This window comes from Myxine glutinosa, chromosome 8, assembly GCF_964187855.1.
Source record: "Myxine glutinosa chromosome 8, kmMyxGlut1.1, whole genome shotgun sequence".
NCBI lineage: Eukaryota > Metazoa > Chordata > Myxini > Myxiniformes > Myxinidae > Myxine > Myxine glutinosa.
In genome coordinates this window covers 50,721,311-50,744,265 of record NC_136268.1, presented here as the reverse complement: position 1 = coordinate 50,744,265, position 22,955 = coordinate 50,721,311, and the positions used below count along the sequence as shown (strand labels likewise).

Here is a 22,955-nt window from a genome sequence, read left to right as displayed (position 1 = left end):
TCAGAAAGTAGGAGCAGTCAGACAGGAATGATGGGTGTGGTTTGGGAGGGCGGTAGACAACAGCCAACAACAACAGTAGACAACAGCCAACAACAGATGAGATGACTGACTGTGTGTGACCAGAGAGTTTAAAAGCCAGGTGTTCAAATGATGGAGCAGATGAGATGGAGATGAGGTTGGTCTTGATGTCTTGTCGGTGAATAACGGCAATTCCACCACCTCGGCCCTCCGAGCGTGGTTTATTGATGTAAGAAATATAAGATGTAAGAATATAAGATGTAATAAGATGTAAGAATATAATAATGATCAATTAATCCGCCATGTTAATCCTAAATTTACCTCATTCGATTTTGATTCACGACACTTTATGTAGTTAAAATAATACGTTTATTTTTTGTGGAGTGGGAGACCAGCTCGACTAAAGGAAAACAACTCTAATACACCGCTCGCTAATTGGTCTGCAGCATTTACCGTTTGATGATCAGTATCAAAAAGTTGTGGACGGATTCGTAGGAAACTAGGTGGATGAGTTAGTTGGACGACAAGAACAAGCCGACCTTGTTCAGCTCCGGATCCAGATCCGGTCTACCAGTGAGATACAAAACATAACGGCAAAACGTCCGGCAGAGGTATGCTCGCTACTGAGTGCCGTTCTAGTTGGACACGTTATGTTGGCCACGTTATGTTGGCCATGGTGGCAGATTTAGCAGCAGCAACCGTTAATATTTAATTATTAGTTTTCTATGTGCACTTATTAGTTCTGAAAAAAAATTCTGATATATTTATTTCTTCGTGAATCGTGAATCTTTGAATTCGTGAATCTTTGAAGATTTAATTGACAGAAAAAGCATGAAGAACATATTTGTTTTTTCCTCCGATGGGCGGTGTAGCGGGCTATGTTTTATTAGTACTGTAAAGACGATGAAATGCATCGATTAAAATGATATCCTGTGAAGAATATAAAGATCCAAATAATTATTTGTGACAAAATCACTCAATAAATGCACCAACGTGGGATTCCTGAAGGAACGGTCTTTTGGGTCCCTTCGCTTGGCTGTCCACGTTGTAGAGATGCTTCAGCAGGCCATTCTCGCCGGTATGAGGCACTTTTGATGACTCCTTGTGATGTTTTTTAAAATTTTATCTCCATAACCTCAGACACTCACTTCATTTCGCCGACATTCCTTTGCATCGTTCAAGTTCTATACATTATGGGTTCCACCGGAAGAACCTGTTGGTTGATAGAATTGAGAAGGCCGCGTATGCCATGTGTGTTACTGTAACTACTCGGTCTGCTGTTCATTTCATGAAGGATCTTTCAGTTAGAGACTGTGCTAATTGATATATATATATATATATATATATATATATATATATATATATATACAGTATATATATATATATATATATATATATATATATACAGTATGTATATATATATATATATATATATATATATATATATATATATATACAGTATATATATATATATATACAGTATATATATATATATATATACAGTATATATATATATATATACAGTATATATATATATATATATATATATATATATATATATATACAGTATATATATATATATATATACAGTGTATATATATATATATATATATATATATATATATATATATACAGTATATATATATATATATATATATATATATATATATATATACAGTATATATATATATATATATATATATATATATATATATATACAGTATATATATATATATATATATATATATATATATATATATATATATATATACTGTATGTGTGTATACATACTGTATGTGTGTATACATACTGTATGTGTGTATACATACTGTATGTGTGTATACAATACAATACATACAAACACAATACATACTGTATGTGTGTATACATACTGTATGTGTGTATACATACTGTATGTGTGTATACATACTGTATGTGTGTATACATACTGTATGTGTGTATACAGACTGTATGTGTGTATACATACTGTAGGTGTGTATACATACTGTAGGTGTGTATACATACTGTAGGTGTGTATACATACTGTAGGTGTGTATACATACTGTATGTGTGTATATATACTGTATGTGTATATAGACTATGTGTGTATATATATATATACTGTATGTGTGTATATATATATATACTGTATGTGTGTATATATATATATACTGTATGTGCGTATATACAGTGGGGAGAACAAGTATTTGATACACTGCCGATTTTGCAGGTTTTCCCACTTACAAAGCACGTCAAGGTCTGTAATTTTTATCATATGTACACTTCAACTGTGGAAGACGGAATCTAAAACAAAAATCCTGAAAATCACATTGTATGATTTTTAAGTAATTAATTTGCATTTTATTGCATGAAATAAGTATTTGATCACCTACCAACCAGTAAGAATTCCGGCTCTCACAGACCTGTTAGTTTTTTCTTTAAGAAGCCCTCCCATTCTCCACTCATTACCTGTATTAACTGCACCTGTTTGAACTCGTTATCTGCATAAAAGACGTCTCCAGACCGTCTCCGACCACAAAGACCGCAAAGACCGACCGCAAAGCCGTCTCCAGACCTGTCCACACTCAATCAATCAGACTCCAACCTCTCCACAATGGGCAAGACCAGAGAGCTGTCTAAGGACATCAGGGACAAATTTGTAGACTTGCACAAGGCTGGGATGGGCTACAGGACAATAGGCAAGCAGCTTGGTGAGAAGGCAACAACTGTTGGCGCAATTATTAGAAAATGGAAGAAGTTCAAGATGACAGTCAATCTCCCTCGGTCTGGGGCTCCATGCAAGATCTCACCTCGTGGAGCCTCAATGATCATGAGAAAGGTGAGGGATCAGCCCAGAACTACACGGCAGGACCTGGTCAATGACCTGAAGAGAGCTGGGACCACAGTATCAAAGAACACCATAAGTAACACACTACGCCGTCATGGATTAAAATCCTGCAGCGCACGCAAGGTCCCTCTGCTCAAGCCAGCGCATGTCCAGGCCCGTCTGAAGTTTGCCAATGACCATCTGGATGAGCCAGAGGAGGAATGGGAGAAGGTCAAGTGGTCTGATGAGACCAAAATAGAGCTTTTTGGTTTAAACTCCACTCGCCGTGTTTGGAGGAAGAAGACGGATGAGTACAACCCCAAGAACACCATCCCAACCGTGAAGCATGGAGGTGGAAACATCATTCTTTGGGGATGCTTTTCTGCAAAGGGGACAGGACGACTGCACCGTATTGAGGGGAGGATGGATGGGGCCATGTATCGCGAGATCTTGGCCAACAATCTCCTTCCCTCAATAAGAGCATTGAAGATGGGGCGTGGCTGGGTCTTCCAGCATGACAACGACCCGAAACACACAGCCAGGGCAACTAAGGAGTGGCTCCGTACGAAGCATCTCAAGGTCCTGGAGTGGCCTAGCCAGTCTCCAGACCTGAACCCAATAGAAAATCTTTGGAGGGAGCTGAAAGTCTGTGTTGCGCAGCGACAGCCCCGAAACCTGAAGGATCTGGTGAAGATCTGTATGGAGGAGTGGGCCAAAATCCCTGCTGCAGTGTGTGCAAACCTGGTTAAGAACTACAGGAAACGTCTGATCTCTGTAATTGCAAACAAAGGTTTCTGTACCAAATATTAAGTTCTGTTTTTCTGATGTATCAAATACTTATTTCATGCAATAAAATGCAAATTAATTACTTAAAAATCATACAATGTGATTTTCAGGATTTTTGTTTTAGATTCCGTCTTCCACAGTTGAAGTGTACCTATGATAAAAATTACAGACCTTGACGTGCTTTGTAAGTGGGAAAACCTGCAAAATCGGCAGTGTATCAAATACTTGTTCTCCCCACTGTATATACTTGTATGTGCGTGTATATATACTTGTATGTGCGTGTATATATACTTGTATGTGCGTGTATATATACTTGTATGTGCGTGTATATATACTTGTATGTGTGTGTATATACACTGTACGAGTGTGTATATATACTGTATGTGTGTATATATACTGTATGTGGGTGTATATATATACTGTCTGTGTGTGTATATATATATATATATATATACTGTATGAGTGTGTATATATACTGTATGTGGGTGTGTATATATATATATATATATACTGTGTATGTGTGTATATATATACTGTGTATGTGTGTATATATTGTTGCGGATATGAGATTGGCATCCATCCATATCCGCTTGTAAATATTCCCCTATTTCCTCCATACTTCCCAACTATCCCCAATCCCCCATTCCCTAGTCCCATTTCCTGTAAACAACACTCTGTAGACCCGACCTCCCCCTATTTCCCCCATTAAATGTCGCATCCAGGTCCACCGCATCTCACGTAGACAACTATAGGACATCTTGCTAGTTATTCTTAGTTTATGTCAGTTAAGGACTCGTTCCCATTAACTCTGACTCTTCGTTGCACCAGAATGTGATTGTATGGCACCGTTAGGAAGTTTAGGACCTCCCAATACCTCCCCGCAGCTCTTCCTCACGGTTCAGCAACAGCAACAGCAACAGCAACAACAGCGGCGGCGGCGCGGGGAGTGCGCGTCCTCACTCCGGCTTGGTTGGTAGGGGGTGTTGGGAGGGCACCAAGCATTTCCAGCGAGCCGCCATCGACCATGTGCTCGACGGGGTTACCAAGTAGGGGCTCGCTGTCAGCCCCTCGTCAAGGGCGGAGCCCGGCAACCCCCGCACCCAATAGAAGCGGCGGACCGATCCCATCTGGGGCGGAGCCAACGAGCCGAGGGCGTGTCACCCCCCGCTGAGCATGCGCCGGAAGAGGGAGGTGACGTCAGATGCGCGCAGAGCTGAAGGAGAAAGGACGCACACTCCGAGCGCCGAGAAACCTCCCAAAGACTGAGCTGTATCCTGTCCCTGAGCCAAGGTGCACCTTGTGCTATCGACTGCCTGTCCTTCCCTGCCATCAATCCCTGTGTAAGTCAGTCTTGTTCCGTTTGTCTGTGGTCTGTCTGGGATAGATAAGATTGTGTCTAAGTGCCTATCTCTTCTGTGCTTTACCTCATACCTTGTAATCTACCCCTTTTCTCCACCACCAATTATATCCTCCTCCGGAGGTCTTGAGAACTGTACCCCTTGTGTCGTTTCATTTATCCCAGTCGTTGTGTCCTTTCCAAATCATTGATTTAGCATAGCGCGACTTGGTCAACGTCGGGTGGAATCGGGTGAGTTGGGGAAGAATCGGGGGAATTGTTAGGTCGCGGCAATACCACCGTTCGGTAAATAACATCTAATCCGCGATCCGTAACAACTGGTGTCGAGGAGTGAGATCGGACCCGAAGCGGTCTTAACGCGCTCAAAATTACAAGTAACCGAAATTTGTTTTGTTTTAAAATAAAAACCCGAATTTTGAAAGTCGCGCTATGGCGGATCAAGACGGCTGGGTTCCGGTAGAGGAGAGTGAGGCAGGGTCGATCCAGGACCAAATTGAGGGACAAGAGGAGAGCGAAGCAGTGAGGGCGGCAGGTTCGCAAAATGGCGTCCTCGCGCACGAGGTTGCGGGCGCGCAAAATGGCGCCTCGCACATGGCTACGGCGGCCGCACCCGCTGCACAAGTGGGAGGGATGGCCCAAATGCAGGCCCTCATGGAGCAATTTATGGTACAAATGCAGGCGTCCCTCAACCTGCAGAAGGACGATATGAGGGCTAATCGTGAGCAAATGAGGGCTGATAGTGAGCGATTGGGTGAGCGATTGGAGGGCCAAATGGGGGTAATGGGGAACCGGATGGATGCTCAGGGTGAGCGATTGGAGGGCCAAATGGGGGTAATGAGGGACGAAGCGAGGGGTACCGGTGAGGGGTTAGACAAGAAATTTGGGAAATTAGACAATAGATTAGGGGAAATACAGGAGGGGTTAACGGGGGTAGAAAATAGAATGGCTGCCCAGGAGAATCAGATAGAGGGAGTGAAAAATGGGTGAGAGGGGTTAGAAAACCGTATGGAAGGCAAATTGAGGGACATGAGGGACCAAGCGGAAAGGGAAGTTAAAAAAATGGGGCAGTAGATAGAGGGGGTCAGAATGGGGGTAGAAACTAAATTGGATGCTCACAGGGAGGAAATGGAGCAGATGAGGGTGGCATCTGGGCAGGAGATGCAGGTGATGGGAGAAGAGATCAGAAGAGGTGTGAGTGAGGAGGTCGGAGGAGTGCGCGAGGAGGTGAGGCACTGTAAGGAGCGCATGGAGAAGGAGGTGAGAAAGGGGACTGTAAAATTGCAAGGTGGTATAGAGGAGTTGACGCTGGGAGTGGAACAGCTGACGGAGGGACAAAAAGGACTAACGGAGCAGGTTCAAAGGAACACTGCGGTACTAGGAGGGTTAAGAGCGACACAAAACGACATAAAAAATGACTTGATAGCGACACAGAGGCAATGTCAGATGGTACGTGAGGGACTGACAACGAGGTTTGACGAGGTGACAGAGGTAATGGAGACGAAGGACCGGCAGGTGAGGACGCACATAGAAACGGTCAAGGTAGCCTGAGAGGACGAGCTTGAGGAGACGTACCGGGAAATAAAAGAGGTGAAGCAGAAATTAGAAGAAGTGGAAGAAGGGGTGAGCGAAATTAAGAAGCGACGGAGAGGGGATAAGAAAGAGATAAAGGAGGAAGTAAAAGAATTGGTCCAAAGTCTGTGTTCGGATCGTGATGATGTGCTCATTAACCGGATGAGGGATTCGCAGGTGATGGAGGAGAAGTGAAGAGAAAGAGGACCCGGTGTAAGTGGTGACCAATATGGTCGTGCGTATGATGCGCCAGGTGATTTACTGAGCTTGGGGGTCGAGATGGACCCGGGTGTTCGTGAGAGGCCGTTGGTGAAGTGTGCGACAGGTCTGGTGTGCGAAAAAGGAGGTGTGCGAGAAAGTCCGACTCTGGGGTGTGTGAGGAAAAAGTGCGTGCCAAGGAGTGAGGGTGCTGTCGAGTGTCGAGAGTGAGTGAGTCGGTCGTCGCGCGTGTGCGAGGGAGCACATGGAAGCGCGTAGTGAGGCGTGTTACGGAGGGTGTAAAGGGAGAATGCACGCCTGTGGTGAGTGTTACAGAGGATGTAACGGGAGAGGGTGTGCGAGAAAGATGTGTGACGGACAGGTGCATGGGGAAAGAGTGCGCTGTCACAAGTAAGGAAGAGTGTACACCTGTGGTGAGTGTTACAGAGGGTGTAACGGGAGAGTGTGCGCGAGAAAGGTGTGTAACGGACGGGTGCATGAGGAAAGAGTGCGCTGTCGAGAGTGGAGGTGAGAGTAGTAAGAGTGACACGGAGCGTGAGTTGGTTGTGACAGGTGAGAAAGGAAGCACACCTGGAATGGTAGAGCGTGTGTGGGAATGCACACTTGAGTTGGTCGTGAGGCACGTGGTTGGGTGTGCGAGTGAAAGCACACCTGTGATTGTCACAGAGGAGGTGACCGAGGAAGGGGCGCGAAGAGGTGTGTTGGTGAGGTGTGCGAACAACGAATGTGTGCCAAAGTGTTCGGTGGTCAGGTGTGTGACCAAGGCTGTGAGTGGAATGAGTGTACCGAGGTGTGTAAGAGAAGGTACGACGAGGAGCATGGGAACAGCTGGAGGTATGAGCAAGAAAGGGGTAGCGTATGCGTGTGAGCATGCAGGTGAGGCATCGACGGTAACCGGGTTAGCGGTTAGAGCGACTTTTAGCCGAATCGGGCCCTCGGTGCGTGCCGGGCTTCGCGTGCCGCGAGAACCAGCGGGGATCCGAGCCACGGCGGGTTCGAAAGGACCGCCGTACGCGATCCACGCTGGGCCTCGCTTGGAACGGCCGCGTCCGTGCTCCACTAGGCGGAGCGGGCAGCTCGATAGGAAGGGTCGTCATGGCGACCACTTTTTGTTGAGACGTGCCGGCAGGTCGAGATCGGGACATTGGATGGCTCCACGCCGAGGTGGTGCGTGGGATCTCGGCCCGGGTAAGCCCCCGTCCCTGCCCCGAATGCGGGACGTATCCAGCCGCTGGCACAAAACAACCCGTATTCATTGCTCGGCTGTACGAAGCCGAGCTTTAGAAGGGAATTGGCGCACCGAGAGGATCTAATAAGTAGACGGGTGATGAGGATAGTGTTTTGGCCCCGAAATTAAAAAAAAAAAGCAAAATTTGATGATTGGTACGGTGATTGGCAGATGATTGGCAAATTTTTGATTTGTTGAAATTTGATGGGCAAAATTGGTAGTGGGAGATGCCCGATGTGGTGGGATGGCAACTCTGTCATCCCTCACAAATGGGGGGGCAAAGGAGCACTAGCTTATGGGGTGTATGGCAGTGAAAACTAGCCCGGGTGGGTTAGGATATGGTGTGTAGGGATCTAGCGAAGATGACATTAGGTAACGTTAAGGTTTAGATAGTGACTGATACCTGTAGTGGGGACGTAGTAGCTTAGTGTTTGATAATGACGAGGCAGCGCAATAGTTTAAAGGGACGACTGGGAAGCGCAAGGTTCAGAGGGGAGTAGTTAGATGAGATGATGCTGTGTGAGAACTGGACAGGTGTGTGGAGCAGTGTATGAGTAGTGAGTGTTGTGGATCAGCGCGAATGCGCTTGGGGGAGAGAAGGGTGCAGGCGGCACCAAGTATGAGAGCACAGGTGTGCAAGTACAGGTGTGTGGAATACATGGAGTATTGGAATGAGTGGTGTGGAGAGAGTTGGAGTAAGTGGTACGGAGTGGTGTGCATGGTGCGAAGGTGTGGATGGGGGAAGAGTGGACCCCTTTCACGAGTACCCGGGGCGGGTAGTGTAAGTGTTAGGTAGAGGGTATAGGTAAATTGTGGTTGGATATTGGCATTTGTGGTGCGGTTGCAGAATGGTATTGTGGATGGGTGCATTAGTGTTGTGGAAATGGCTGGGCGTGTAGCCTGTTAGTGTGTGTAGTTGGTTTGGGCACTCCACCACTGTGAGGATGTCGGCCAGGTGAGGCCGCAGGTGGGCTCTGGGAGCCGTTAGTGTCAGTGGGTGCCTGAGGATCCCGGGTGTGGATCGGGCAGCCCGTGCCAGAGAGGGCACTGAGGGGGTGAGAGTGCGAGAGGGCCTTCCCCAGTTAGTTAGGTTAGGGTGAGGAGCAGGTAAGCTCGGGTGGCAACTACAGTGGTGGCGGTGTGCAGGTGGGTAGACCTGCTGGGAGAGCTACACGTCACAGCCCAGAAATTGTGCGAGGGCACCGGGAGATGAATCGGGGGAGTGAGACCCCAAATTGAGAAGCACCACAGTTTGGTCAATGGGAATTGGTTTTTAGAACCCATAGTGTAAGTTGGCCAATGGATTGGCAGGGAAAGACCCCGGGTAATGTAAAGTTGTTAGTCATTTCGGAAATAGTTAGGATTGATGAACCTGTCGCACCATACGCAGCCACTTACCTGTGGTGATGATGACTCCACACCTTTGTTCCTTTGTCTGTGTTGCAGGAAAGGAGAATTGCTGTTGGATTTGTGAGACGCATCACGACGTGGATGAGACATTGGGGTGATTCCATCTCTCCCTCCCTAGGAGGGACTGATGATGAATTGGTGATGGCAAATTTTGATGTTGAGTTGGAGATGGCAAATTTTGATGAGAGTTGGAAATGGCAAATTTGATTGGTTAGGAGGGAGAGAAGACTAATTTGGTTTATGGGAGGAACGGGGAAGACAGTAGGGACGTTGTTGATGTGTAAAGTAGATGTTTATGGGTAGTGTTGTGTTTTGTGGATACAGTAAGGGGTAAGGGAGGGGCAATGTAGGTTACCTGGTGGGGGGGGGGGGGGGGGCATACGGTAGGAACGTACCTGTCTCACCTGGTTCCCATGTGCCCCCAGTGCGCATTACCTTGCATTGCGTGCACTTTTGCGCCCTTACAACCTTACTCACTTGTTTTCTTTTGTCTCCCACCTCCGAAGATCTGGCTTTGGGGCGGAGAGAGAGGAGAGAGAGGTGCTGGCTCCGCAGTTGTGGGCCTGTACTTTCGCTGCTTGCTGCCAGCATCGATACACCATATGGACCGCAATTTTTGTGGCCGCCCACAATGGACCGCAGTTCTTCTGCGGGCAAGCACCACCCGTGGATGGACCTATGGGTCAACGTGGCACCTATGCCATACAGGTGAACCACTTATAGTTGGCCCCCTGACCGCCACAATTTAGAAATGGACGCGGTTGGCGCCTTTCTTTATTTTTAAAGAAGCCAGAAGGCCAAGTGCACTCCAGGAAGGCAAGACCAGCGGCAGAACATCGGCCGGCTGCGACACCACTGGTGACCATGGACACTTGATTGTGCTTTTGTTTTTACTGAACACTTTATTGGTGCACCGGATGGTGCTGACTGTGCATAATGGGGTGGTGCTTTTGGTGCTTGGATGGGGTGCTCTGAACATTATTAAAGGCCGTAGGGCCACAGGGCACTCGTGGGTTGGTGTATCGATGCTGGCATGCGTGCTCTCTCTCTATGCATAACATCTGCATGTGTTCCTCAAAGAACAGGTCCTGGATCGTAGTGTAAATATCATTCTTGTGTAAATAATGCTCCCTACCGGCTGTATGTTTGGTTTGAGGATGCTTTCCGCGATTCGGTTATCCTGTGGGTGTGTTTCTGTGAGGAGAAGGGTGCAACGTCGCAGGGGGACATATTTACTCATTTGTGAACATCTGTAAAACTGTCGCACTCAGGGTTGAGTTAATAGTAGAGGGAACTACATCTGAGTGCCACACTAAAGTAAGTAAAAATTTATCGGGTCGGCACGCCCCGAGGTAGAGAAGGGTGCAATGTTGCGGATATGAGATTGGCATCCATCCATATCCGCTTGTAAATATTCCCCTATTTCCTCCATACTTCCCAACTATCCCCAATCCCCCATTCCCTAGTCCCATTTCCTGTAAACAACACTCTGTAGACCCGACCTCCCCCTATTTCCCCCATTAAATGTCGCATCCAGGTCCACCGCATCTCACGTAGACAACTATAGGACATCTTGCTAGTTATTCTTAGTTTATGTCAGTTAAGGACTCGTTCCCATTAACTCTGACTCTTCGTTGCACCAGAATGTGATTGTATGGCACCGTTAGGAAGTTTAGGACCTCCCAATACCTCCCCGCAGCTCTTCCTCACGGTTCAGCAACAGCAACAACAACAGCAACAACAACAGCGGCGGCGGCGCGGGGAGTGCGCGTCCTCACTCCGGCTTGGTTGGTAGGGGGTGTTGGGAGGGCACCAAGCCTTTCCAGCGAGCCGCCATCGACCATGTGCTCGACGGGGTTACCAAGTAGGGGCTCGCTGTCAGCCCCTCGTCAAGGGCGGAGCCCGGCAACCCCCGCACCCAATAGAAGCGGCGGACCGATCCCATCTGGGGCGGAGCCAACGAGCCGAGGGCGTGTCACCCCCCGCTGAGCATGCGCAGGAAGAGGGAGGTGACGTCAGATGCGCGCAGAGCTGAAGGAGAAAGGACGCACCCTCCGAGCGCCGAGAGACCTCCCAAAGACTGAGCTGTATCCTGTCCCTGAGCCAAGGTGCACCTTGTGCTATCGACTGCCTGTCCTTCCCTGCCATCAATCCCTGTGTAAGTCAGTCTTGTTCCGTTTGTCTGTGGTCTGTCTGGGATAGATAAGATTGTGTCTAAGTGCCTATCTCTTCTGTGCTTTACCTCATACCTTGTAATCTACCCCTTTTCTCCACCACCAATTATATCCTCCTCCGGAGGTCTTGAGAACTGTACCCCTTGTGTCGTTTCATTTATCCCAGTCGTTGTGTCCTTTCCAAATCATTGATTTAGCATAGCGCGACTTGGTCAACGTCGGGTGGAATCGGGTGAGTTGGGGAAGAATCGGGGGAATTGTTAGGTCGCGGCAATACCACCGCTCGGTAAATAACATCTAATCCGCGATCCGTAACAATATATACTGTGTGTGTGTATATATATACATACTGTATGTGTGTATATACATAATGTATGTGTGTATATACATAATGTATGTGTGTATATACATATACTGTATGTGTGTATATATATACTGTATGTGTGTATATATATACTGTATATGTGTATATACATACTGTATGTGTGTATATACATACTGTATGTGTGTATATACATATACTGTATGTGTGCATATATATACTGTATGTGTGCATATATATACTGTATGTGTGCATATATATACTGTATGTGTGTATATACATACTGTATGTGTGTATATACATACTGTATGTGTGTATATACATACAGTATGTGTGTATACACATATACTGTATGTGTGTATACACATATACTGTATGTGTGTATATACATATACTGTATGTGTGTATATATATACTGTATGCGTGTATATATATATATATACTGTATGTGCGGATATATACCGCATGTGTGTATATATACTGTATGTGTGTGTATATGTACTGTATGTGTGTATACATATACTGTATGTGTGTGTGTATATATATATATATATATATATATATATATATATATATATATATATATACTGTTTGTGTGTATATATATACTGCTTGTGTGTATATATATACTGTATGTGTGTGTATATTGTTGCGGACGCGGTTAAAGATGTTATTTACCGAGTGGTTGGTATTACCGCGACCGAACAGTTCCCCCGAGTCTTCCCCAACTCACCCGATTCACCCAGACGTTGGCCAAATCGCGCTATGCCAAATCAATGATAGAAAGGACACGACGACTGGGAAAGAGGAAACGACGCAAGGGGTACAGTTCTCAAGACCTCCGGAGGAGGGTATAATTACAGTGGTGGAGAAAAGGGGTAGATTACAAGGCAGTGAGGTAAAGACACAGAAGAGATGGGCACTTAATTACCGTCTTATCTTACCCCAGACAGACCACAGACAAACGGAACAAGGCAGACTTACACAGGGATTGATGGCAGGAAGGGACAGGTAGGTTGATAGCACAAGGTGCACCTTGGCTCGGGGACAGGATAAAGCACGGTCCAGAAGATGCGGGGAGGTCTCACAGCGCTCGGAGGGGACGTCTTTCTTTCTCCAAGCTCAGCGCGCATCTGACGTCACCTCCCCCTCACTGCGCATGCTCAGCCGGGAGTGACACGCCCTCGGCTGGTTGGCTCCGCCCCACTGGGGCCGGTCCGCCGCTTCCATTGGGTGCGGGGGTTACCGGGCTCTGCCCTTGACGAGGAGCTGACAGGGAGCCCCTATTTGGTAACCCCGTCGAGCACATGGTTGATGGCGGCTCGTTGGGAAGGCCTGGTGCCCTCCCAACACCCCCTACCAACCAAGCCGGAGTGAGGACGCGCACTTCCTGCGCTCGTTGTTGTTGTTGTTGTTGTTGTTGAACTGCCAGGAAGAGCTGCGGGGAGGTATTGGGAGGTCCTAAACTTCCTAATGGTGCCATACAATCACATTCTGGTGCAACGAAGGGTCAGAATTAATGGAAACGAGTCCTTAACTGACATAGACTAAGAATAACTAGCAAGATGTCCTATAGTTGTCTTACATGAGATGCGGTGAACCTGGGCACGACATTTAATGGGGGAAATAGGGGGAGGTCGGGTCTACAGAGTGTTGTTTACAGAAAATGGGACTAGGGAATAGGGGATTGGGGATAGTTGGGAAGTATTGAGGAAATAGGGGAATATTTACAAGCGGATATGGATGGATGCAAATCCCATATCCGCAACACTGCACCCTTCTCTACCTCGGGGCGTCCCGACCCGATAAATTTTTACCTACTTTAGTGTGGCACTCAGATGTAGTTCCCTCTACTATTAACTCAACCCTGAGTGCGACAGTTTTACAGATGTTCACAAATGAGTAAATATGTCCCCCTGCGACGTTGCACCCTTCTCCTAACAGAAACACACCAACAGGATAACCGAATCACGGAAAGCATCCTCAAACTAAACATACAGCCGGTAGGGAGCATTATTTACACAACACTGATATTTACACTACGATCCAGGACCTGTTCTTTGAGGAACACATGCAGATGTTATGCATAGGGAGAGCACGCATACCAGCATCGATACACCAACCCACGAGTGCCCTGTGGCCCTACGGCCTTCAATAATGTGCAGAGCACCCCGTCCAAGCAACAAAAGCACCACCCCATTACGCACAGTCAGCACCATCCGGTGCACCAATAAAGTGTTCATAAAAATGCACAATTAAGTGTCCATGGTCACCGGTGGTGTCGCAGCCGGCCGATGTTCTGCCGCTGGTCTTGCCTTCATGGAGTGCACTTGGCCTCTTGGCTTCTTTAGAAATAAAGAAAGGCGCCAACCGCGTCCATTTCTGAATTGTGGCCGTCAGGGGGGGCCAACTAAAAGTGGTTCACCTGTATGGCATAGGTGCCACGTTGACCCAGAGGTCCATCCATGGGTGGTGCTTGACCGCAAAAGAACTGCGGTCCATTGTGGGCAGCCACAAAAATTGCGGTCCATATGGTGTATCGATCCAGGCAGCAAGCAGCGGAAGTACAGGCCCACAACTGCGGAGCCAGCACCTCTCTCTCCTCTCTCTCTGCCCCAAAGCCAGATCCTCGGAGGTGGGAGACAAAAGAAGACAAGTGAGTAAGGTGGTAAGGGCGCAAAAGTGCATGCAATACAAGGTAATGCACACTGGGGGCACATGGGAACCAGGTGAGACAGGTACGTTCCTACCGTACGCCCCCCCCCCCCCCCACCAGGGAACCTACATTGCCCCTCCCTTACCCCTTACTGTATCCACAAAACACAACACTACCCATAAACATCTACTTTACACATCAACAACGTCCCTACTGTCTTCCCCGTTCCTCCCATAAACCAAATTCGTCTTCTCTCCCTCCTAACCAATCAAATTTGCCATTTCCAACTCTCATCAAAATCTGCCATCTCCAACTCAACATCAAAATCTGCCATCACCAATTCATCATCAGTCCCTCCTAAGGAGGGAGAGATGGAATCACCCCAATGTCTCATCCACGTCGTGATGCGTCTCACAAATCCAAACAGCAATTCTCCTTTCCTGCAACACAAAACAAAGAAAACACAGGTGTGGAGTCATCAGCATCACCTCAGGTAAGTGGCTGCGTATGGTGCGACAGGTTCATCAATCCTAACTATTTCCTAAATGACTAACAACTTTCCATTACCCGGGGTCTTTCCCTGCCAATCCATTGGCCAACTTACACTATGGGTTCTAAAAACCAATTCCCATTGACCAAACTGTGGTGCTTCTCAATTTGGGGTCTCACTCCCCCGATTCATCTCCCGGTGCCCTTGCACAATTTCTGGGCTGCGACGTGTAGCTCTCCCGGCAGGTCTACCCACCTGCACACCTCCACCACTGCAGTTGCCACCCGAGCTTACCTAGCTCCTCACCCTAACCTAACTAACTGGGGAAGGCCCCTCCTGGCTCTGTCACCCCTTGGTGCCCTCTGGCACTGGGCTACCCGGGTCCGTCCTCCGGATCCTCGTGCCCCATCCACAACTACCGGCTCCCAGAGCCCACCTGCGGCCTCACCTGGCCGACATCCTCACAGTGGTGGAGTGCCCAAACCAACTACACACACTAACAGGCTACACGCCCAGCCATTTCCACAACACTAATGCACCCATCCAATCACCATTCTTCCACCCGCACCACAGATGCCAATATCCAACCACAATTTACCTATACCCTCTACCTAACACTTACACTACCCGCCCCGGGTATTCGTGATGGGGGTCCACTCTTCCCCCATTCACACCTTCGCACCACGCACACCACTCCGTACCACTTACTCCAACTCTCTCCACACCACTCATTCTCTGCTCCATATATTTCACACACCTGTACTTGCACACCTGTGCTCTCATACTTGGTGCCGCCTGCACCCTTCTCTCCCCCAAGCGCATTCGCGCTGATCCACAACACTCACTACTCACCATGACACTCATCCGCAATGCTCTCTCATTCATCACTTGTACACTCACACACACCTCGGAGCATTGCCTCACCGATGCCTCATTTGAAGCTGCTCACCATTACTTCCATTCACACTGCATCATCTGCTCTGTCTACTCCCTTCTAAAACTCGCGCTCCTCCGTCTTCCCTTACACTCAGCGCTCCCACGCCATTATCAAACACTAAGCTACTACGTCCCCACTACAGGTGTCATTGTCACTACCTAATCTTAACGTCACCTAAGGTCATCTTCTAGGTCCCTATCATTATCCGAGCCCTCCCTGGCTCGGTTGTCATAGCCACCCCATATACTATAGCGCATTTGCCCCAATCATGGGAAGGGTGGCAGGGATGCCACCCTTACCCACCGTCATACGGCGCGAGTGGGACCTTGTGGGACCACCTCGTATGTGAGTCGTTGCCCGCCTGCCGGACCCCGTGCGTCGCCCCTTGCGGGGTCAGCGCGGGGCCGAACCGGCCGGGCCCCCACAGTACATTACCCCCAAGGGGCTCCCGTGCCTCCCCTGTCCCTCTAAAAACTACCCCTGTTGGTGTCGATGCATGGGTCACGCTTCTGCAACCCGCTACCCATTCCATACCACCACAACCTTGCTCACTCACACCTCGCACCTCTCCCATCACCGGACCCTCTCGCTCGCACCCTCGTTCCATACACTCCGGACCAGCCATACACCTCACTCTTGGCCTCTCACGAACATCCGGGTCCATCTCGACCCCCAAGCTTATTAAATCACCTGGTGCATCACACGCACGACCATATTGGTCACCACTTACACTGGGTCCTCTTTCTCTTCGCTTCTCCTCCATCACCTGCGAATCCCTCATCCGGTTAATGAGCACATCATCACGATCCGAACACAGACTTTGGACCAATTCTTTTACTTCCTCTTTTATCTCTTTCTTATCCTCTCTCCGTCGCTTCTTAATTTCGCTCACCCCTTCTTCCACTTCTTCTAATTTCTGCTTCACCTCCTTCATCTCCTCGTGCGCCCCCTTAAGTTCTTCCTCTAACTCCACCTTATTTTTTTCTATGTGCTCCCGCACCTCCCGCTCTTTAACCTCCATCACCTCTACCACCTTGTTCATTTTCCTCGTCAGGTCCTCATGTACCGTCTGACACACTTTTTAAATTACCCCTACGTCCTTTTTCATCTCCTTCTGTGTCGATTGTAAACCCTCTATTACCGCTGTGTTCTTCTTTACCTGGTCCCCCAACTCCTTTTGTCCCACTGTCAGCTGTTCTACTCCCAGCGTCAACTCCTCTATACCACCTTGCAATTTTACAGTCCCCTTTCTCACCTCCTTCTCCATGCGCTCCTCACAGTGCCTCACCTCCTCGCGCACTCCCCCGAACTCCTCACTCACACCTCTTCTGATCTCCCCTTTCATCACCTGCATCTCCTGCCCAGATGCCACCCTCATCTGCTCCATTTCCTCCCTGTGAGCATCCAATTTAGTTTCTACCCCCATTCTGACCCCCTCTATCTGCTGCCCCATTTGTTTAACTTCCCTTTCCGCTTGGTCCCTCATGTCCCTCAATTTGCCTTCCATACTGTTTTCTAACCCCTCTAACCCCTTTGTCATCCCTTCCATTTGATTCTCTTGAGCGGCCATTCTGTTTTCTACCCCCATTAACCCCTCCTGTATTTCCCCTAATCTATTGTCTAATCCCTCAAATTTGTTGTCTAGTCCCTCAAATTTGTTTCCTAATCCCTCTATTCTACTCCCTAACCCTCCGATCTGGGCCCCCATGTCCTCCCTCAATTTCTCGCTATTGGACCCCATGTCCTCCCTCAATTTCTCGCTATTGGACCCCAACCGACTGGAAAACCCTCCCATCCACTTTCTGAATAATCCTCTCCAAGAAGTTCTGTCACTCAAGCTTTTGGGTCTCACTATTTGCCATGATCTTTCCTGGGAAAACCACATTTCAAATCTGGCCTCCAAAGCCAGTCGCCGACTGGGCATCCTCCATCGTGTGAAGTCCTTCCTTGACACACCTGAGCTCCTCACCACATACAAAGCTTTCATCCGCAGCTCTATGGAATACTGCTCTCCCCTCTGGTCTGGTGCTCCTGCCTCACACCTAGCCCGTCTTCACGCTGTTGAAACCAAAGCGTTCGGAATCATTGGAATCTCCCGCGATGAAGCTAACTCCAAGGGCCTTTCACTCACTCACCGCAGGCAGGTTGGTGGTCTTTCCGTCTTCTACCGACTCCTCTCTGGCCTTGCCCCCCCAGCCCTCTCTGGGCTCTGTCCCCCAAATATTCCTACAGGTCGCACAAGATCTGTCTGCAACCCTCTTATGGTTAGACTGCCAAAATCAAGACTTTCTGCTCACCTTCACTCCTTCATTCCTCTTTTCTCCCGCATCTGGAACAAACTCCCTCACTCTCTTCAATCCCACTCTACCCTCCAGGTCTTTAAAACAGCTGTTCACCACCATCTCTTATCCTCCCCCATCCAAAACCTTGATCTTTTCTACCCCCGCTAATTTCGGTCCCCATGTGTTTTATACCTCCCCCCCCCCCCACCCCTCCCCTTCCCACGCCTCCTGCCCCCAAGCCCTCTCCCTCCCACACTTCTCCCTGCTCTCAAATGTTGTGGTTGTGTGCTTCCCCTTCTCTCCCCATCTTGGCTTCCGCTCCCTCTTTTGTATATTTTGTTTGTCTGGTTGATTTGTTTGTGAAATAAATGTTAGCTCTTTCACGAGCCTCGATTCAGTATACAAAATAAAAATCCTTTGTTCTAACCGTTGGCTATTGGCCCCCATGTCCTCCCTTAATTGCTTGCCCATTCTTTGTTCCAATTGTTCACTATTCTGGGCCATAAGGGCCTTCATTTGTATAAAAAAAGGTTCAAATCCACCAGCGGCGCTGCTACGGTCGCGGGCGCGTTCGCCGTAGCCATCTGCGAGGCGCCATTTTGCGCGTCCGTAACCTCGTGCGTGAGGACGCCATTTTGCGAACCTGCCGCCCTCACTGCTTCGCTCTCCTCTTGTCCCTCAATTTGGTCCTGGATCGACCCTGCCTCACTCTCCTCTACCGGAACCCAACCGTCTTGATCTCCCATAGCGCGACTTTCAAAATTCGGGTTTTTTTTTTGTAGAACAAAATTTTACAAAATTTTGGGAAAACAAAATTTCGGTGACTTGTAATTTTGAGCGCGTTAAGCGCGCTTCGGGTCCGTATCTCGCTCCCAGACACCAATTGTTGCAGTAATAACACAATTGATGTCCAAAATTTGGGCTAAATAAATTTAGTCCCAGGTTCGAATCCCAACTCCTGACTACCAATTGTTGCGGACGCGGTTAAAGATGTTATTTACCGAGCGGTTGGTATTACCGCGACCGAACAGTTCCCCCGATTCTTCCCCAACTCACCCGATTCACCCAGACGTTGGCCAAATCGCGCTATGCCAAATCAATGATAGAAAGGACACGACGACTGGGAAAGAGGAAACGACGCAAGGGGTACAGTTCTCAAGACCTCCGGAGGAGGGTATAATTACAGTGGTGGAGAAAAGGGGTAGATTACAAGGCAGTGAGGTAAAGACACAGAAGAGATGGGCACTTAATTACCGTCTTATCTTATCCCAGACAGACCACAGACAAACGGAACAAGGCAGACTTACACAGGGATTGATGGCAGGAAGGGACAGGTAGGTTGATAGCACAAGGTGCACTTTGGCTCGGGGACAGGATAAAGCACGGTCCAGAAGATGCGGGGAGGTCTCACAGCGCTCGGAGGGGACGTCTTTCTTTCTCCAAGCTCAGCGCACATCTGACGTCACCTCCCCCTCACTGTGCATGCTCAGCCAGGAGTGACACGCCCTCGGCTGGTTGGTTCCGCCCCACTGGGGCCGGTCCACCGCTTCCATTGGGTGCGGGGGTTACCGGGCTCCGCCCTTGATGAGCTGACAGGGAGCCCCTATTTGGTAACCCCGTCGAGCACATGTTTGATGGCGGCTCGTTGGGAAGGCCTGGTGCCCTCCCAACACCCCCTACCAACCAAGCCAGAGTGAGGACGCGCACTTCCTGCGCTCGTTGTTGTTGTTGTTGTTGTTGTTGTTGTTGTTGAACTGCCAGGAAGAGCTGCGGGGAGGTATTGGGAGGTCCTAAACTTCCTAACGGTGCCATACAATCACATTCTGGTGCAACGAAGGGTCAGAATTAATGGAAACGAGTCCTTAACTGACATAGACTAAGAATAACTAGCAAGATGTCCTATAGTTGTCTTACATGAGATGCGGTGAACCTGGGCACGACATTTAATGGGGGAAATAGGGGGAGGTCGGGTCTACAGAGTGTTGTTTACAGAAAATGGGACTAGGGAATGGGGGATTGGGGATAGTTGGGAAGTATTGAGGAAATAGGGGAATATTTACAAGCGGATATGGATGGATGCAAATCCCATATCCGCAACAATATATATATATATATATATATATATATATATATATATATATATATATATATATATATATATATATATATATATATATATATATATATATATATATATATGTATATATATATATATATATATATATATATATATATATATACAGTGGAACCTTGACTTACGAGTTTAATTCGTTCTGTGACCGAGCTCGTAACTCAAATTGCTCGTTTCTCAAATCAAATTTCCCCATTAAAATGCATTGAAATGCTATTAATCCGTTCCAGCCCGCCAAAAACCACACCAATTTTTTTTTTAATATACAGTATATATAAAAATATCTCGCGCTTTATATTTCACCTGTATGCAGCATACAAGTTGGTAGGATGGCCTGGACTGGAGGTACGCACACTTGACTCTAAAGTCTAAACTGTCCAGCCTGGGTTTGAATCCCGACCCAGCTATAACCTGTCATGGGTGAATCACAGGCAGGGTGATTCATCAATGTGTGTACCGCTAAACTGGGCGCCCCGTTTGCGTCCCATTAGTTGTTGGATGTTAAGGATCTCACCGTGTTTTCCACAAAGAGAAGGCGAGCTATCGCCGGCACTCTGAACAAGTTGTGGCCTGGCATGCTCTTCTCCTCTGCCGTTATATACGTCCTCCTCGGCACCTCGCTCATGTTTTTCGACGATTGCGTGTTTTATATCCAAGCACAAGTTTTATATAAAACACGACGATTGCGTGTTTTATATCCACAAGTTGTGGCCTGGCATGCTCTTCTCCTCTGCCGTTATATACGTCCTCCTCGACACCTCGCTCATGTTTTTCGACGATTGCGTGTTTGAAATCCAAGCACATCATCCTCTTCTTCTTCTCAGTACCGTGTTTTCCACAAAGAGAAGGCGAGCTATCGCCGGCACTCTGAACAAGTTGACGGCAGAGATACTGTACTTGCACAGCAAGATAACCACGTGACCGGAACCCACCTGGCGGCGTAAACTCAAAATAACCAACATGCGAAAACAAAAATGCAGCGCTATACGACAGAGATACTGTACTTGCACGGCAAGATAACCACGTGACCAGAACCCACCTGGCGGCGTAAACTCAAAATAACCAACATGCGAAAACAAAAATGCAGCGCTATACGACAGAGATACTGTACTTGCACGGCAAGATAACCACGTGACCGGGTGGCGAAAGCTCGTAACTCAGATCTCGGCTCGCATCTCAAAGCAATAAACCGCTCCGAGCGACGGCTCGTATCTCGAAAAACTCGTAAGTTGGGGCACTCGTAAGTCAAGGTTCCACTGTATATATATATATATATATATATATATATATATATATATATATATATATATATATATATATATATATATATATATATATATATATATATATATATATATACACTGTTGGCCATAAAAATGTAATAAAATATTTTTGACGATTCCACAGTTTCTTTGGTATTTGACAGTCTACGTGTAAACAAAAGGGTAATTGAGTGATTACATAACGTTTCCCCATTACACAGGTGATATGATAACATTGAAAAAATGTGTATTACATAATAATTTTTTTTGTTAGGGACTATAAAAGCCCATGCTGTGATATTCTGTCCCTTTCCCTGATTCAACACTGTGTTAAACGAGGCTGTTTTTTTTTCGAGTTCCTTGTACCGTTTGCAAGAAAAATCGGTAGAGACGTTCCCTGGGCTATGCCTGGTCCAACGGAACCAGCAATACGCGAGAGAGTGGTAGCACTGCCGCAGGAGGGCTACAGACATAGTGATATCGCAGATGTCGTTGGGATATCACAGAGTACAGTCTGTAAGATCCTGAAACGTCAACGTGAGGCGGGGAATGTGCGGCCGCGGAAACCTCCAGGACGTCCAAGATTGACCACGAGACAAGATGATCGCCAACTGTTGAATCTCTGCCGCAGAAACCGGAAAATGCCGACGAGTCGTCTTCGTCGCTTGTGGAGGGAGATCATGGGATCCACGTTTCCCGGTCAACCGTTAATCGGAGATTGCTCCAACATGTTTACCGTGCACGACGGTTGACTAAATGTCCACGCCTGGCTGTTCACCACAGAGTTGCTCGTCTTCGCTGGGCTAGGGAGCACAGAAGGCTTCATCCTGGACACTGGCGACATGTTGGCTTCACGGACGAGAGCCGCTACATCCTTGACCGTACAGATGGGAGACAATGAGTTCGTCGATTACCCGGGGAGAACCTTCGTGATGACTGCATCCACGAGACGACTCAAGGTGGTGGCGGCTCAGTGATGATATGGGCCGGCATCCATTATGGAGGGAAAACGCCACTGGTGGTTCCGGATGGAAACGTCAACGCCGTCGTGTACCGGGATATCTTGGAGTACCACTGCCTTCCACATGCAAGACGAGTGTATGGACACAATTTCCGACTGCAGGACGACAACGCTAGACCGCACAGGGCCGCTGCAGTAAGGGAATTCCTTGAGGCAGAGGGCGTGGAGCAGTTGCCATGGCCAGCTTGCTCGCCGGATATGAACCCCATAGAGCATGCATGGGATGCCCTATTGCCCTAGGCCGAGCCATCAACGACAGAGATGTT

General features: G+C 47.9%; 1 protein-coding gene across 2 annotated transcripts in view; it reads left to right on the top strand.

Annotated features, from left to right (window-relative positions):
* Nucleotides 1-849: 849 nt before the first annotated feature.
* EIF2A (eukaryotic translation initiation factor 2A) overlaps nucleotides 850-22,955 on the top strand; it is a 72,878-nt gene continuing 50,772 nt past the window's right edge. For both annotated transcript variants that reach the window (XM_068124456.2, XM_068124455.2), the window contains exon 1: nucleotides 850-1,096. In XM_068124456.2, the coding sequence (XP_067980557.2) occupies nucleotides 1,072-1,096 (25 nt within the window). In that variant the 5' untranslated portion in view covers nucleotides 850-1,071. The remainder of the gene's footprint in view (nucleotides 1,097-22,955) is intronic.